This window comes from Heterocephalus glaber, unplaced genomic scaffold (assembly GCF_053883595.1).
Source record: "Heterocephalus glaber isolate CG9 unplaced genomic scaffold, H.glaber_assembly_v1.0 deba00001720, whole genome shotgun sequence".
Taxonomy (NCBI): Eukaryota; Metazoa; Chordata; class Mammalia; order Rodentia; family Bathyergidae; genus Heterocephalus; species Heterocephalus glaber.
Genome location: NW_028258433.1, coordinates 13,469,062 through 13,482,377, shown reverse-complemented (window position 1 = coordinate 13,482,377; position 13,316 = coordinate 13,469,062). Strand labels below are relative to the sequence as shown.

General features: G+C 36.6%; 1 protein-coding gene across 4 annotated transcripts in view; it reads left to right on the top strand.

Annotated features, from left to right (window-relative positions):
- Window positions 1–12,641, top strand: part of Mrps31 (mitochondrial ribosomal protein S31) — a 38,797-nt gene extending 26,156 nt beyond the window's left edge. For 2 of the 4 annotated variants that reach the window (XM_013072001.3, XM_013072000.3), the window contains 2 exons: window positions 4,606–4,749; window positions 10,834–12,641. In XM_013072001.3, the coding sequence (XP_012927455.1) occupies window positions 4,606–4,749; window positions 10,834–11,063 (374 nt within the window). In that variant the 3' untranslated portion in view covers window positions 11,064–12,641. Of the gene's footprint in view, window positions 1–4,605; window positions 4,750–5,993; window positions 6,360–9,005; window positions 9,089–10,833 lie in introns of those variants that run through there. The other 2 variants (XM_021257792.2, XM_087199579.1) reach the window with 2 other exon arrangements.
- The last annotated feature ends 675 nt before the right edge of the window (window positions 12,642–13,316 follow it).

Here is a 13,316-nt window from a genome sequence, read left to right as displayed (position 1 = left end):
CTCTTTATCATGAAAGTATCTTATTTCTCGATCAATTTTGAAAGATAGTTTTGCAGGGTACATCAATCTGGGTTAGAGGCTGTTTTCCTTTAGGGCTTGAAATACATCACTCCAAGCTCTTCTTGCCTTGAGGGTTTGCATTGAGAAGTCTGCTGTGATTCTGATGGGCTTTCCTTTGTATGTGATTTGTTTCTTTTCTCTCACTGCTTGTAGAATTTTGTTCTTCTGTTGGATTTCTGGAATCCTAACTATTATATGCCTATGTGTAGATTTTTTTTCATCAAGGCTATTTGGAGTCCTATATATCTCCCTTATCTGTATGTCAAGTTCTTTTCCCCTCCTTGGGAAGTTTTCTGCCATCACTTCTGTGAAGAGTTTTTTTATGTCATCTGCACTCTCTCTTTCTTCATTGACTCCAATCAGTCTTATGCTATTCTTCTTTGCATTGTCTAGCACCTGCTGAATTTATTTCTCATGTTCCTTTACAATTTTAAAGCAATTTTTCTTTTCCTGGTCACTAACTGCAATCTTTTCTTCTATAAGTGAAATTCTATCCTCACATTGGTTTATTCTGCTGTGCAAACTTTCGATGGAGTTTTTAATCTCCTGGAAATCTGTTTGTATCTGTTTTATGGATTCCATTTGTTTCCTCTGTTCTGATTCCATCATGTTCCTCAGATCCTCTATTTTTTTAATCTGTGTCCTCTCTAGATTTATTAATCATGTCTTGCACCATGAGCACAATCTTTGCTGTTATCTGAGTAATTATTTCTGATTTCATTTTTCCCAGATCCTCTTTTGTTGCCAGTTCAGAGCGTCCAGGTGGTTGAGTATCAGATTGTTCCATCTCGTTTCCCTTTGGGGTTGCTGTAGATGATCTGGAAGTCTGTTTTTGAGGCTTGTTTATGTGTCTTCTCATTTCCACGGTGGTGGTGGGGGAGCTTCTGGTGCCCGTGTGGCTCACCTTCTCTGCCCTAGGAGCTTCAGATGGCAGTGGGGGAACTTCCTTCCGGGTGCTGGGACCAGCTCAGCTTCTCTGTCCTAGGAGCTTGGGATGGGGGACACACATATTTAAATAACATGTTGTTTCTCTGATGTGAGAAACTGAATGTGGAATTAAGGACTGAGATGTATAATGGATGTTGGGAAATGAAGAGAAAGTGTTCAAATGAGAAGAGAGGAGGGAGGGGGAAAGTAAGGAAGGGACAAGAGAGAAGTAAAAATAGAAGGAAAAAATGGGAGGCAAGACTTTTGTACATAGGTGAGGGAGCTTGAGGGGGAAATGGGATAAAATAAAATAAAATTTATTTTTAAAAAAGAGATAAAAAGGATTCGGGATGTATCTCAGTATGAAGATCCTGGGTTCAATCCCAGTCACTCCCCCCCCAAAAAAGAAGTATCTGGTTTGGTGGCGTATTTGGTAGGCTGAGACAGGAGGATTATAAATTCTAAGCCAGTCTGAACTACATAGGACTACTAGTGAGGCTTTGTTTCCAAAACAAAGCAAAAAACAGTGTAAGACAATTATACTCTGAATACCCTGAAGAAAATCCACAAATTTATATAATAATGATATAAAATTTATATAACAATGATGGTACTATTTTAATAAGCTATATTTGAATAGTCTAAAGAATGTCTTTTGTTCCTAATTAAATATAATTTAATTATATTAAATTACATTGAGCAATTGTGTAGTGCTATTTTCATCCTACCTGAATTATAGTTAAACTGCCATTCAGTGACTAACTGAATAAATGAATTCTTTTGTCCCATGATTCCCTACTAAATTCTTACCAGTGCTGCAAAGGATAAAATTAAAGACCCTAATGATTACTTTAGAGTAATCTAAAATCCTACTATTTGTTTTATTTTGTTTTATGAGACAGGGTCTTACTATGTAGTTAAGACTTGCGGGCTGGCCTTGAACTCAACTGTAGCCCAGGCTAACCTCAAAGCCTCAAACTCATGGTGATCTTCCTGCTTCAGCTTACAAGTGCTGAGATTATAGGTTTTTGTCACTGTCCCTAGATCTGGAATCCTACTTTTAAGAGATTTGGTGTTAAGTGGAACTAGATTCATACTCAGATTCTGCCACATTAACCTTTCTGTGGTCTTCCCTTTCCCACCTAATGAAATGAGGGCTAGTATATAAAATCTCAAAGACTAAATAGATAATCTTAAAAAAAGTGTCAGACACAGTGCCTGGAACAAGTAGATGTTTAATAAATGGTTGCAGCTATTATCAAGTGTGATAATATGATGATGGAAAAGGTGTAAGTCAGTGTCCACTGAATGAATGAAAAACAGCCAAGCTGATTGTTTTCTTACTGTTGTGATAAAACTAAATATGGTTAGTTAATTATTTAACAGTCAGTGTGGTTAGACATGTTCATGCACATAAAGGCTCATAAAAACAGAATCAGAAAACAAAAAAGGCTTACCTAGATAGAACAAATGAACTGTTTGTTGGGATGTTTAGTAATCTTGGCAAACAAAAGTAAAGAGGCAGAAGAATATTCATTTGTGATTCATATCTTTGACTCAGACATTCTTTTCTTGGGAATTTATTCTATGGGAATAATTACAGATATGCACATAAGTATAATTAGCATAATTACAAGGAAGGACATTCATCACTTCAGTGCCTGTCTTCAACCCATTGATTTGCTTTCTGTTACTATTGATTAGGTTGCATCTCTTAGAATTTTATATGAATGAAATTACAAATCACACAACATGTACTCTTTTGTGTCTGGCTTCTTTCATTCAGCATAATGATTTGAGGTTTAGCCATGCTGTTGCAGGTATCAGTAATCATAATTGAATAATATATAATTGTGTGAATGTCATTTTTTATCCATTTATCTGTTAACAGACATTTGGGTTATTTCTCAAATTACAACCCAGATTTGGCTGTTACAGATTAAGCTTGTATGAACTTTCAGTGTTTTCTCTTGGATAGATGCCAAGGGGTGAGATGGCTATGTTGAATGGTGTGTTCTTCTTCAGAAACTCTCAAAGTTTTTCCAGAGTGGTTGTACCCTTTTATATTCCCATGAGCATGAGTGGTGGGAATATGGCTCATTTTAGAGAGATGACTTAAATTATAAAAGTAACTAAATGATTAAAGCATATAACATGATGGTGATATTAAGCCAACATGATATTACCTTACAGGAAAGTTCTGAAGAATAAATGAATTCATGTGTTACCAAAAAAAAATTTTTTTAGCACAGAGTAAATGCTCAGTATCCCTTATTTTTGTCATTATCCTGTTAAGTTAACTTATTTGGTCTTTACTAATAGTAATAAGTAAGTGACTACTTTTTTTCCTACAGTACTGGGGATTGAATCTAAGGCTCACACATGCTAGGTGAAACCCTTTTTATTGTTATTTTGAGACAAGACCTCTCTAAGTTGCCCAGGCTTACCTCAATCTTGTGATCTACCTACGGTCAGCCTCCTGAGTAGCTGACATTTCAGGCATGTGCCACTGTTTATTGATCTGACAGATTTAAACAGCCTGGCCAGGTGTAGCAGTGCATGCCTATGATCCCAGCACTCTGGGAGGCTGACACAGGAGGAACACAAGCTCAGGACTAGCCTAGGCAACTTAGTGACTTAGAGAAACCCTATTTCAAAATTAAAAAGGGGGCTGGGATGTACCTCAGTTTGAAAGCCCAGGGTTCAATCCAAATCCGCAGTACTATAAAAAGTAAAAACAAACAGATTGGGCTTTAGAGATCAAAGTCACATATAAAAAAGCTCATATTTATAAAAATATCCTTAAATACAAATTTCTTTTTTCCCTTTCCAATAGAGAGGGCAGTAATTCCTTGGCATTGTAGTAATACAAAAATTAAAGTTTGCTGCTGGAACATATCAGGTCATGATGATTTATGTATTTATATTTGAAATCAGATTTCTCTAACTTGTATTTGTGTACAGAATTCTTTGTGGGCTTATATATTTTGAAATTTTTATTCAAGATTCAGATGTGGATTATGCTTAACAGTAAAAGTTGAAATGAGACCATTTACTTTGTTTAAAGTGCTGCACTGTACAAGTTTGGGTATGTGCATTAATAATTTACTGTATAAGCCGGTCATTAGTGGCACACACCTGTAATCCCAGCACTTGCGAGGGTGAGACAGAAGATCACCATGAGTTCAAGGCCAGCCTGGGCTACATAGTGAGTTCAAGGCCAGACTGAACTACATAGTGAGATCCTATCTCAACCCCCCAAAAAATTACCATATATAATATCTTGAGTTTGATTATACTTCCCAAGTTTTTACACTGAAGATAAACTAGCTTTAATTAAATTCGAAATTTTCTATTTATTTTTTTAAGGAATAAGCTGTTGGGCTATATCTGCATAAATGTGCCTTTTTCTGGATGCACAATGAAAGTTTATACTCTCTGCTTTGTATTTGATTGCAGAAGTTAAAGCACAGTTTACAAGTAAAATATTAAAGCTTGCCATTATTTTAGTTTAGTCTTTATATATGATTTTTATTGCACTCTTGGCTCTTTAAGGAGTGACCTTTCATTTTCTGTTGTTTGACTATCATTATGCTTATTTAAAATGTTTTTTGATAGAGACTTCACCTTCTCTCTGGGATGTGGAATTTGCAAAGCAGTTAGCCACAGTAAATGAACAGCCCTTTCAGAATGGGTTTGAAGAAATGATCCAGTGGACAAAAGAAGGGAAACTGTGGGAGTACCCAATTAACAATGAAGCAGGTAAGTGTTCATTTCAGAGGCTTACAACATTCATTGATTAGAGATTATTCCTGGAAGATGATCAGTTTTAGAGTCTAGATATTGGCCAGGCATGGGCCAGTATTGCCCATGCCTATAATCCCAGCACTCAAGAGGCTGAGGCAGGAGGATCTCATGAGTTTGAGGCCAGCCTGGGCTACATAATGAGTTCAAGCCAACCTGATTTACGTAGTAACACCTTGTGTCAAAAAATAAAAATAAATAAAAAGAGTAGATATTTATATGAATCTCAAAACCCTGTAAAGTACCAGGTGTAGTGGCACACAACTGTAATTGCAGCACTCTGGAGGCTAAGGCAGAAGCATTGCTGTGAATTTGAGGCCAGCCTGGACTACATAGTGAGTTCAGGGCCTGGGATTTAGTTCAGTGGTGCTGCACCTGCCTCACAAGTGCAGGGTCCTGAGTTTGATCCTCGGTACCAAAGAACAAAACAACAAAAACATAGTGAGTTCAAAGGCAGCCTGAACTACATAGTGAGACCCTATATCAAAAACAAACAAACAAAAACCCACTATAAATATCTTCATGCTGTCCTAGAAGAAATCTGATAGTTTTTTAAGAGTGTTAGAAATATACTTAATTCCAGATAGTTGATAAGGAAAATAAATAAAGTATATGGCAAAAATGCATCGTGAATTTCTGTGACATAAAAGATTGAGAACTACAAAAGCTGGCAGTGTTCTAGTTGCTAAGCAGAACATTCTTTGGTATATCTTCTTTTTTATACCACAAATCGAACTCGGGACCTTGTGATTGCCAGGCAGGTGATGTGCTGCTGACATCCCTGGCTAGTATATCTTCTAGTACATTAAATACTGGCTGTGAGATTATAATTCAGCTTTGGAGAACGTTACAACTTTTACACAACTTTCTCCCCCCCCCCTGCCCCCGTCTTTCTTTTATTTCATTCTATGCTGGGGATTGAACCCAAGGCCTTCCATCTGCCAGGCAAGCTGTACCTCAGCCCCCATCACTGGCTTCAGGCATTATACTGGTGTCTTTTATTCATCAAACCACTGTATTAATCAGGTGCAAGATATTTTAAATGCTGCTCAGAGCAACAGTGTTTGGGAAGCTTTGGAAACTTATAGCTGCACAATGTAGATGCTTTTGAGTTGGTAATGGAATATTATCTATTTTCCTGGATATTTTCTGAACTTCTTTTTTTTGTTTTGTTTTTGTTTTTGTTTTTGTTTTGGTACCAGGGATCAAACTGGGACCCTGTGCTTGCAAGGCAGGCAAAGGAACCACTGAGCTAAATCTCCGGCCTCTGAACTTCTTAACCAAAAGGAAAACAGTATCACGATGCTATTTATTCTTTCATGGCACCTCTGTTCTCATAAGTTAAACATTCTCATTAAATTTTCTAGGAGCATTTTCAATTAGAATAGATTTATTTACCTTTATGGTAAGAATAGTGACAGTCTAAGTCTTGGGAAATATAGTCCATATTTTAACCTTCATGGGGTTATGGTATCATTGTGATTTTTAAAATTTTTGATAACCTTTTTTGGGGTAAACTTTTATTTATTTGGGTTAATAAATGGAATGAAAGCTTTAAATATCAAAAATATTTAGTAGTATATTTTCATAAAGTATTAACTTTCTGTAGGAAAACTATAGAAACTTATAAACCCTTTAGCAAATTCTTACTTTTAATATTCATATGGTATATGCAGTAACATAGCCTGCTGTATTTCACTTTTTTTTTTTTTTTGGTGGTACTAGAGATTGAGCCCTAGACCTTTACACTAAGCTACCCTACTCCTGTTTTATTTATTTTTGTTTTTGTTTTTTTGAGACAGAGTCTTACTCTGTAGTTCAGACTGGCCTTGTACTCACTAAGTAGCCTAGGCTGGCCTTGAACTCACAGTGATCTTCATGCCTCAGCCTCCTGTGCTGGGATTATAGACTTGCACCACCACACCTGGCTTCCAAAGACTTCTTAGTTGTGCATACCTTAGTGCCAATCTCAGGTGTCATTTATTGGCCATTTGGCTTTGAGGACATTATTTAACCTTCTGAGCCTCAGTTTCTCATCTGCAAAATTGAAGGTATGTCATCAGGAGAATGTGAGAAATTAGATAAAGTTTCTGAATTGCTCTACATAGTTCCTAGCATATATAGTAGATACATGTTAGTTCCTTTCATCTTTTTTTAGGACTATAGAATTTTAAAGGAGTAAAAGACTAAGAAAATGCAATGTGTAGTATCAAGAAAATATTTCATTTACTGTTGGAACATCTTTGGATTTCATTGTTTGATGAAACCTGTGTGTTTTAAAGTACGCAGGAGTTAAAAACCCAGTATGGAGGAGTAACAGGTGACTATTCAGGAGAGATGTGGAAAATGGTGCTTAGTAGTTGAAGTTCCTGAGTCATAAATTTAATCTCTTCAGCCCTCAATTCCTTCATCTCTGAAATGATGAGAATAATATTAGGACTTACGTTACAGGATTCTTCTGAGAAACAAGTGAGGTTATACATGTAAAGTAGCATCCTCATCTGTTTTTGCAGTACCCCAACTTAAGAACCAGTTCTGAGAGAATGTGTATAAGTCAGATTCATTTGTATCCAACAAAGTGAGCCTTATACAGTACACCTGTGAAAGTTCTCGAATGTTCATGGGAACTTACTGTTTTGTGAAATAATTTGCTACTATAACTTCTATACTGAACATTTAAAACTTTTTATAGTATAACATTTGTAAATCTTAAAATATTAGCAAAAGTGGGCTGGGGATTTAGCTCAGTGGTTTCACTGCCTGCTGTGATCCCTGGTACCAAAGAAAAAAGAAATATTAGCAAAAGTATCAGGTATTATCTAGAAACCATCAATGGGATGGTAGAAAGCCATGAGTTGGCGGTACATTGTATCAACAGTGAAGCATTTAAATCCATCAAAATTGTCAGTGTCCAAACTCCAAATGAATTTTTCTTTAATTGACATGATTTTTTTTTTTTTGGTACCGGAGATCGAACTCTGGACCTTGTGCGTGTGAGGCAGGCGGCGGAACCACTGAGCTAAATCCCTGGCCCAATTTGATGTGATTTTTGAGAAAACTTTCTTGAAAGGAGAGAGACATATTTTTTAGTCAGGTTGGAGAGATAAATGTGACAAGTGTCCATATACACTGTACATGTTATTGATGGGTCAGGGTTGGAAAGGGATGGGTTAGGTATCTGGTTTCCAGCTCTGAGAGACAATTGTTATCTGAAGAGAAAACAAGAAAGAAGCTATGGAAACTCACTTTTATCGTTTCTTCTCAACACACATTTAGAAAATTCTGAGTACGTTGAGAGATTGACATTATAAATATGTAACCTGGCGCCTCAACAGTTTGATACCTTTCTTTTGTATTTCTCATATTTAAATTTTATGATTAATGAACTGCCATGCTTTCCCTACTAATAATTGGCTTTATGAAGTTTTACTTTGATGCTATTGGGGAAAGATTTTTGTTTTTTAGTGGCTCACTGTGTCCCTTTGGGATCACAGTATTGAAAATGACATGTTCTGTGATTACAGTTTACTTCCTAGTGTTGTATTTTTCCATTATATAACAAACTGAGGTTCAGATTACTTATTTGAGACCTTTCCTTTTATAAGTATACATTTAGTGCTACATCCCTCCCAGCACTGCTTTAGCCGTGTCCCACAAATTTTGATTTTTTTTGTACTTTCACTTTCATTCAGTTCTATGTACTTTTATTTTTTTTGCAAGTTCTATATATTTTTAAATTTTCCTTTGAAATTTCTTCTTTGAGCTATGGATTACTTATAAGTGTGCTTAATTTTCAACTGTTTGAAGATTTTCTTGTTGTCTTTTTTATTTTTTTTTAAGACAGAGTTTCACTACGTAGTTCAGGCTAGCCTCAAATTCACAGCAATCCTCCTGCCTCTGCCACCCGAGTGCTGGGATTACAGGAGTGAGACACCAGACCTGGCCTGTTGTCTTTCTTTTACCATTCTATTCAGAGAGCTTACTGTGTATTATTTCAGGGTTTTTTTAGTTTTTAAATTTTTTGTTTTTGTTTTTGAGACAGGATCTTGATATGGATTCCAGGCTGGCCTTGAACTCACTATATAACCTAGGGTGGCCTGGAACTTGTGGCAATCCTCCTGCCTCAGCCTCCTCAGTGCGGGGATTACAGGCATGTGCCATGATGCCCGGCTTTGTTTCAGTTTTTAAAAATGTGTTTGTCTTGTTTGCTCAAGGCCCTGGATTTGATCCCCAGCAGTGCAATGAATGAATGGATGTATTGAGGTTTGTTTCATGATTCAGGATATAACCTCGCTAGGTAAATGTTCCTTGGGTGTAAAAGGAATTTGTATTCTGGAGTTTTGTAGTGTTTGATAGATGTTAATTTGATCTTGTTGCTGGGTATGGTAGCACACACCTGTAATCCTAGCACTTGGAAGGCTGAGGCAGGAGGCTCACTGTGAGTTTGAGGCCAGCCTGAACTACGTAATGAGACCCTGTCTCAAAAAAAAAACAAAACTGATCCTGTTGGTTGGTGTTCAGTTTGTGTTTTTGGTAGTTTGTTATCCTAGTAGTTCTATTGATTGCTTACAGTATGATGTTGAAATCTCCAACTATAATTTTGAATTTTTCTTTTTTTTTGGCACTGGGGATCGAACTCGGGACCTTCCGCTTTTGAGGCAGGTGGTGGAACCTCTGAGCTAAATCCCCAGCCCTTGAATTTTTCTATTTCTATTAGTTTTTCATTCATTCATTCATTCATTCATTCATTTATTTTGGGGGCGAGATTGAGACAAAGTTTCACTATGTACTTCAGGCTGGCTTCAAACTCTTGGTGATCCTCTTGCCTTAGCCTCCCCAGTGCTGGAATTACAGGCATGCACCACCACCCCTGCCTCTTGTCTTTCACTTATTTAGAAATGGGTCATACGTAATTAGGATTGCTGTGTTTTCTTAGTTGATTGATCCTTTATGTTCCTTTTTCTTCCTGTAACTTGTCTTTGCTTTGAAATACTACTTTATCTGCTATTTGTATTGTCACTAATGCTTTTTTAAAAAAAATTAGTGTTACCAAGATAAATACTTTTATTTTTTACTTTTAACCCACTTACTTATGTTTAAGTAAAGTTTTTGTTGGACAGCATATACTTGTATTATACAGTAGTACCTTGGTTCACGAACTCAATTCTTTCCACAATTCTGGTCACAAACCAAATTGGACAAGAACTAAATCAAATTCAATGGTTAGGTTCAGTGTTGATTTTATGGAGAAACTTGGTTCTCATCCAATTCAGTTTGCAAGCAGAATCGTGAAAAAAATTAAGTTCATGAAACAAGGTACCACTGTATTTTAAACCCACTGTGCCAATCCCTGTCTTTTGGTGTAGTTGGGCCATTTATATTTACAGTAATTATTGATTTATTAGGACTTAAGTCTCTCCCATTTTATTTGTTTTTTGTTCATTTTTTCCATTTCTCATTTCTTTGTCTTGTCTTTGCTTCCCACCCCCCCAACCCCCACTAGGGATTGAACTCAGGACCTTGTGGTTGCCAGGCAAGAACAATGCCACTGAGCTACATCCCTGGCCCTTCTTTGCTTTTTTTGAAGGCTACTTGAATTTTTCTTTTTCATGATTCCATCTTTTTTAATTTACATATTTTAAAATACAGTTTGTATAGTTTTCTTAGTGGTTGCCCACGCTGAACATTTACTCTAGGCATTGTCCATTTAATCTTTATTGAAACTACAGGAAGGTAGTCTTTTAATCCTTATATTATACCTGAGGAAATTGAGCTCAAAGAGGTTGAGAAATTTGTCCATGAGCCGGGGATTTAGCTCAGTAGTTCTACCGCTTGCCTTGAAAGCGGAAAGTCCCGAGATCAATCCCCGGTACTAAAAAAAAAAAAAAAAGAAAGAAATTTGTCCAAAGTCACTTGTTAAATTGGTGGGCAAACCCAGGTCTGACTCCAAAATCCATACCTTTAACAATATTGCCTCATTAATGTTAATTTTATGATGTAGGCTTTATAATCAAAATTATAATTTTTTGTCTTATTTTCTAGGTTTTGATGATGATGGTTCAGAATTTCATGAACATATATTTCTGGATAAATACCTGGAGGATTTTCCAAAACAAGGACCAATTCGCCACTTCATGGAGTTGGTGACTTGTGGCCTTTCCAAAAACCCATATCTGAGTGTTAAACAGAAGGTTGAACACATAGAGTGGTTCAGAAATTATTTTAAAGATAAAAGGGACATTTTAAAAGAAAATAACATACAGTTCAACTAAGACCTTAGAGATTTTTATTTCAAGCTTTTGGAGATGGAGATTATAATGAAATAAAATAATTCTACTAGTTTTTATGTTAATTATTACATCTGATTTGTCTGATATATGTCATAAAGAATCCACTTGTCAAAAATAGGCTTTTGAAAGGAAAGTTTATTCCAGTGAACAGAGACTGAAATCAGGAGATTCTGGGCTATCTGGGAAAAGCCGAGTTTCTCACATCTGTGTGTGGATGGGCTGACATTGGGAGAGAGAGATAGTGGCAGCTAGCTGGGAGAGATTTCATCCATGAGTGGATGGGCTAACACCAGGAGAGAGAGAGAGATATTAGCAACTAACTGGGAAAGGAATTAGGCTTATATAGGTATTGGAGGGGCTAAGGAATCTGGGGTGAAATATTTATGACTTGGATGCTCAAGGATGGTCTGCTCAGGTGTGTACAGTTACTGGACTTCTCTGCACCAAGGGCATTGTATACTACATTTTGAGTCCATTTGCACTATTTACTGGGAAGCTGCTGTTGTTTGCTAAAAGCAGCCTGTTTGCTTTGTCCCATTTGTTTGTGAAGAACTCACTTAAGTCATGCCTGATAATATAAATGTTAGTTTTTAAAATATGATGGTACCTAAAAAATACCCTTCTATGGAGAAAAGTCCATTCATAGGTTTTAAAAGAATCTCTGAGAATTAGTGGTAGGTTTAAGACAACTACACTTAACTTTTTTCTTTTCACTCAGTGCCTATACTTCTTTGAAATACAGTGTAATTATTAGCTGTATATCTGATAACACCAAAGTACTTGTGCTAGTCCTTTTTTTTTTTTGCTACTACAGCAAAATACCAGGCTTACTTTACAAAGAGAATAGATTTATTTAGCTCACAGTTTTGGAGACTGAAAGTCCAAACAGCAAGATTGGAGCTCTGGCAAGGAAATCACAAATGTCAGGAACATGTGTGGGAGGAAGAGATCACACCCTGAAAAGGCGTCTGGAGAAGTGGGCTCCCACAGTCCCTGCTGAGGGCCCTGATGACCTCAGGAGCCCTACTAGGCCCAGCTTCTTGAAGCACATACTTCCTGCAGGGAGGACCAAGCCTTCAGTATAGGAACCTTTGGGCAAAATGCTCAAACATATCCAAATCTCTGCAGTGCTGTTTGTAATAGCATTGATTTGACTTGTAGACATGTCTATATGCATAAATACATGGTTTTTGTGTATTTGCATATATATTTATATTTTATATATTTCACACTGACTTACCCTCATCTAAATCTGTATCACTGTAAAGAAGTAACCTTGGCCAAGCATGGTGGTGCACACCTATAATCCCTGAATTTGGAAGGCTGAGGCAGGAGTACCACGAGTTCAGGGCCAGCCTGGGCTCCATCGTGAATTCAAGGCCAGCCTGAACTGCATAGTGAAACCCTGGCTGAAAAAAAAGTAACCTTGTAGAAGTAAGTGGCTTATTATCTAGTCCCTTCTAATACTTTTAAGTCTTTGTCAAAATTAAAACTTTATTTTCCTTTATGGTGTTTAGCAGTGACTGTACAACTTGAAAAAATAAAGATTCTTAAAAAACCTCTCAAGCCTCACTTCATGACACAGACCTGCAAAAACCAAAAAACCAAGAAAACAGGGCAGGGGATGCAGCATAGTGGGAAGACCCTGGGTTTGACCTCCAGTATGAATAACTAATTAAATATTAAAACTCAAAACAAATTTTAGTTTGCATTGGCCCCAGGCTAGTGGTGTTCCTGATCTATAGTAACAAATTGACAGGAATCATACAAAAGAATCTACCGTAACCAGGGGCCACAGATTACAAAACCTGCTGGGAAACGAGGTACATGAAGGGGCACAAGACCACAGAATTAGACTTGTAAAGCCTTTGAATATTGGACTTAACAGATTCAGAATATAAAATATGTGTACAATAGAATATTGAGAATATTTTAAAGTAATTAAGCAGAGATTAACAGCATATTAGACTCTAGAAAACTGTTCGAAAGAAACTGCCCGTATTGAAAAAAAAAAGCTAAAAAGGGATATTTGTATAATCATGACCAGGAGACAAAAGGGGAAACTACTTTGAAGCTGTTTTGGACAATTAAATGATTGAGTTTCTTTTAAAGTTAATGAAAGATAATAACTCAGTTAAGCAACTAATGCTAACAATAATACATTCTTTTCAAGTACATATGGAGCACTTTAAAATTGGACGTTGGTGTAATATATGTGTTATTGATATATTTGGA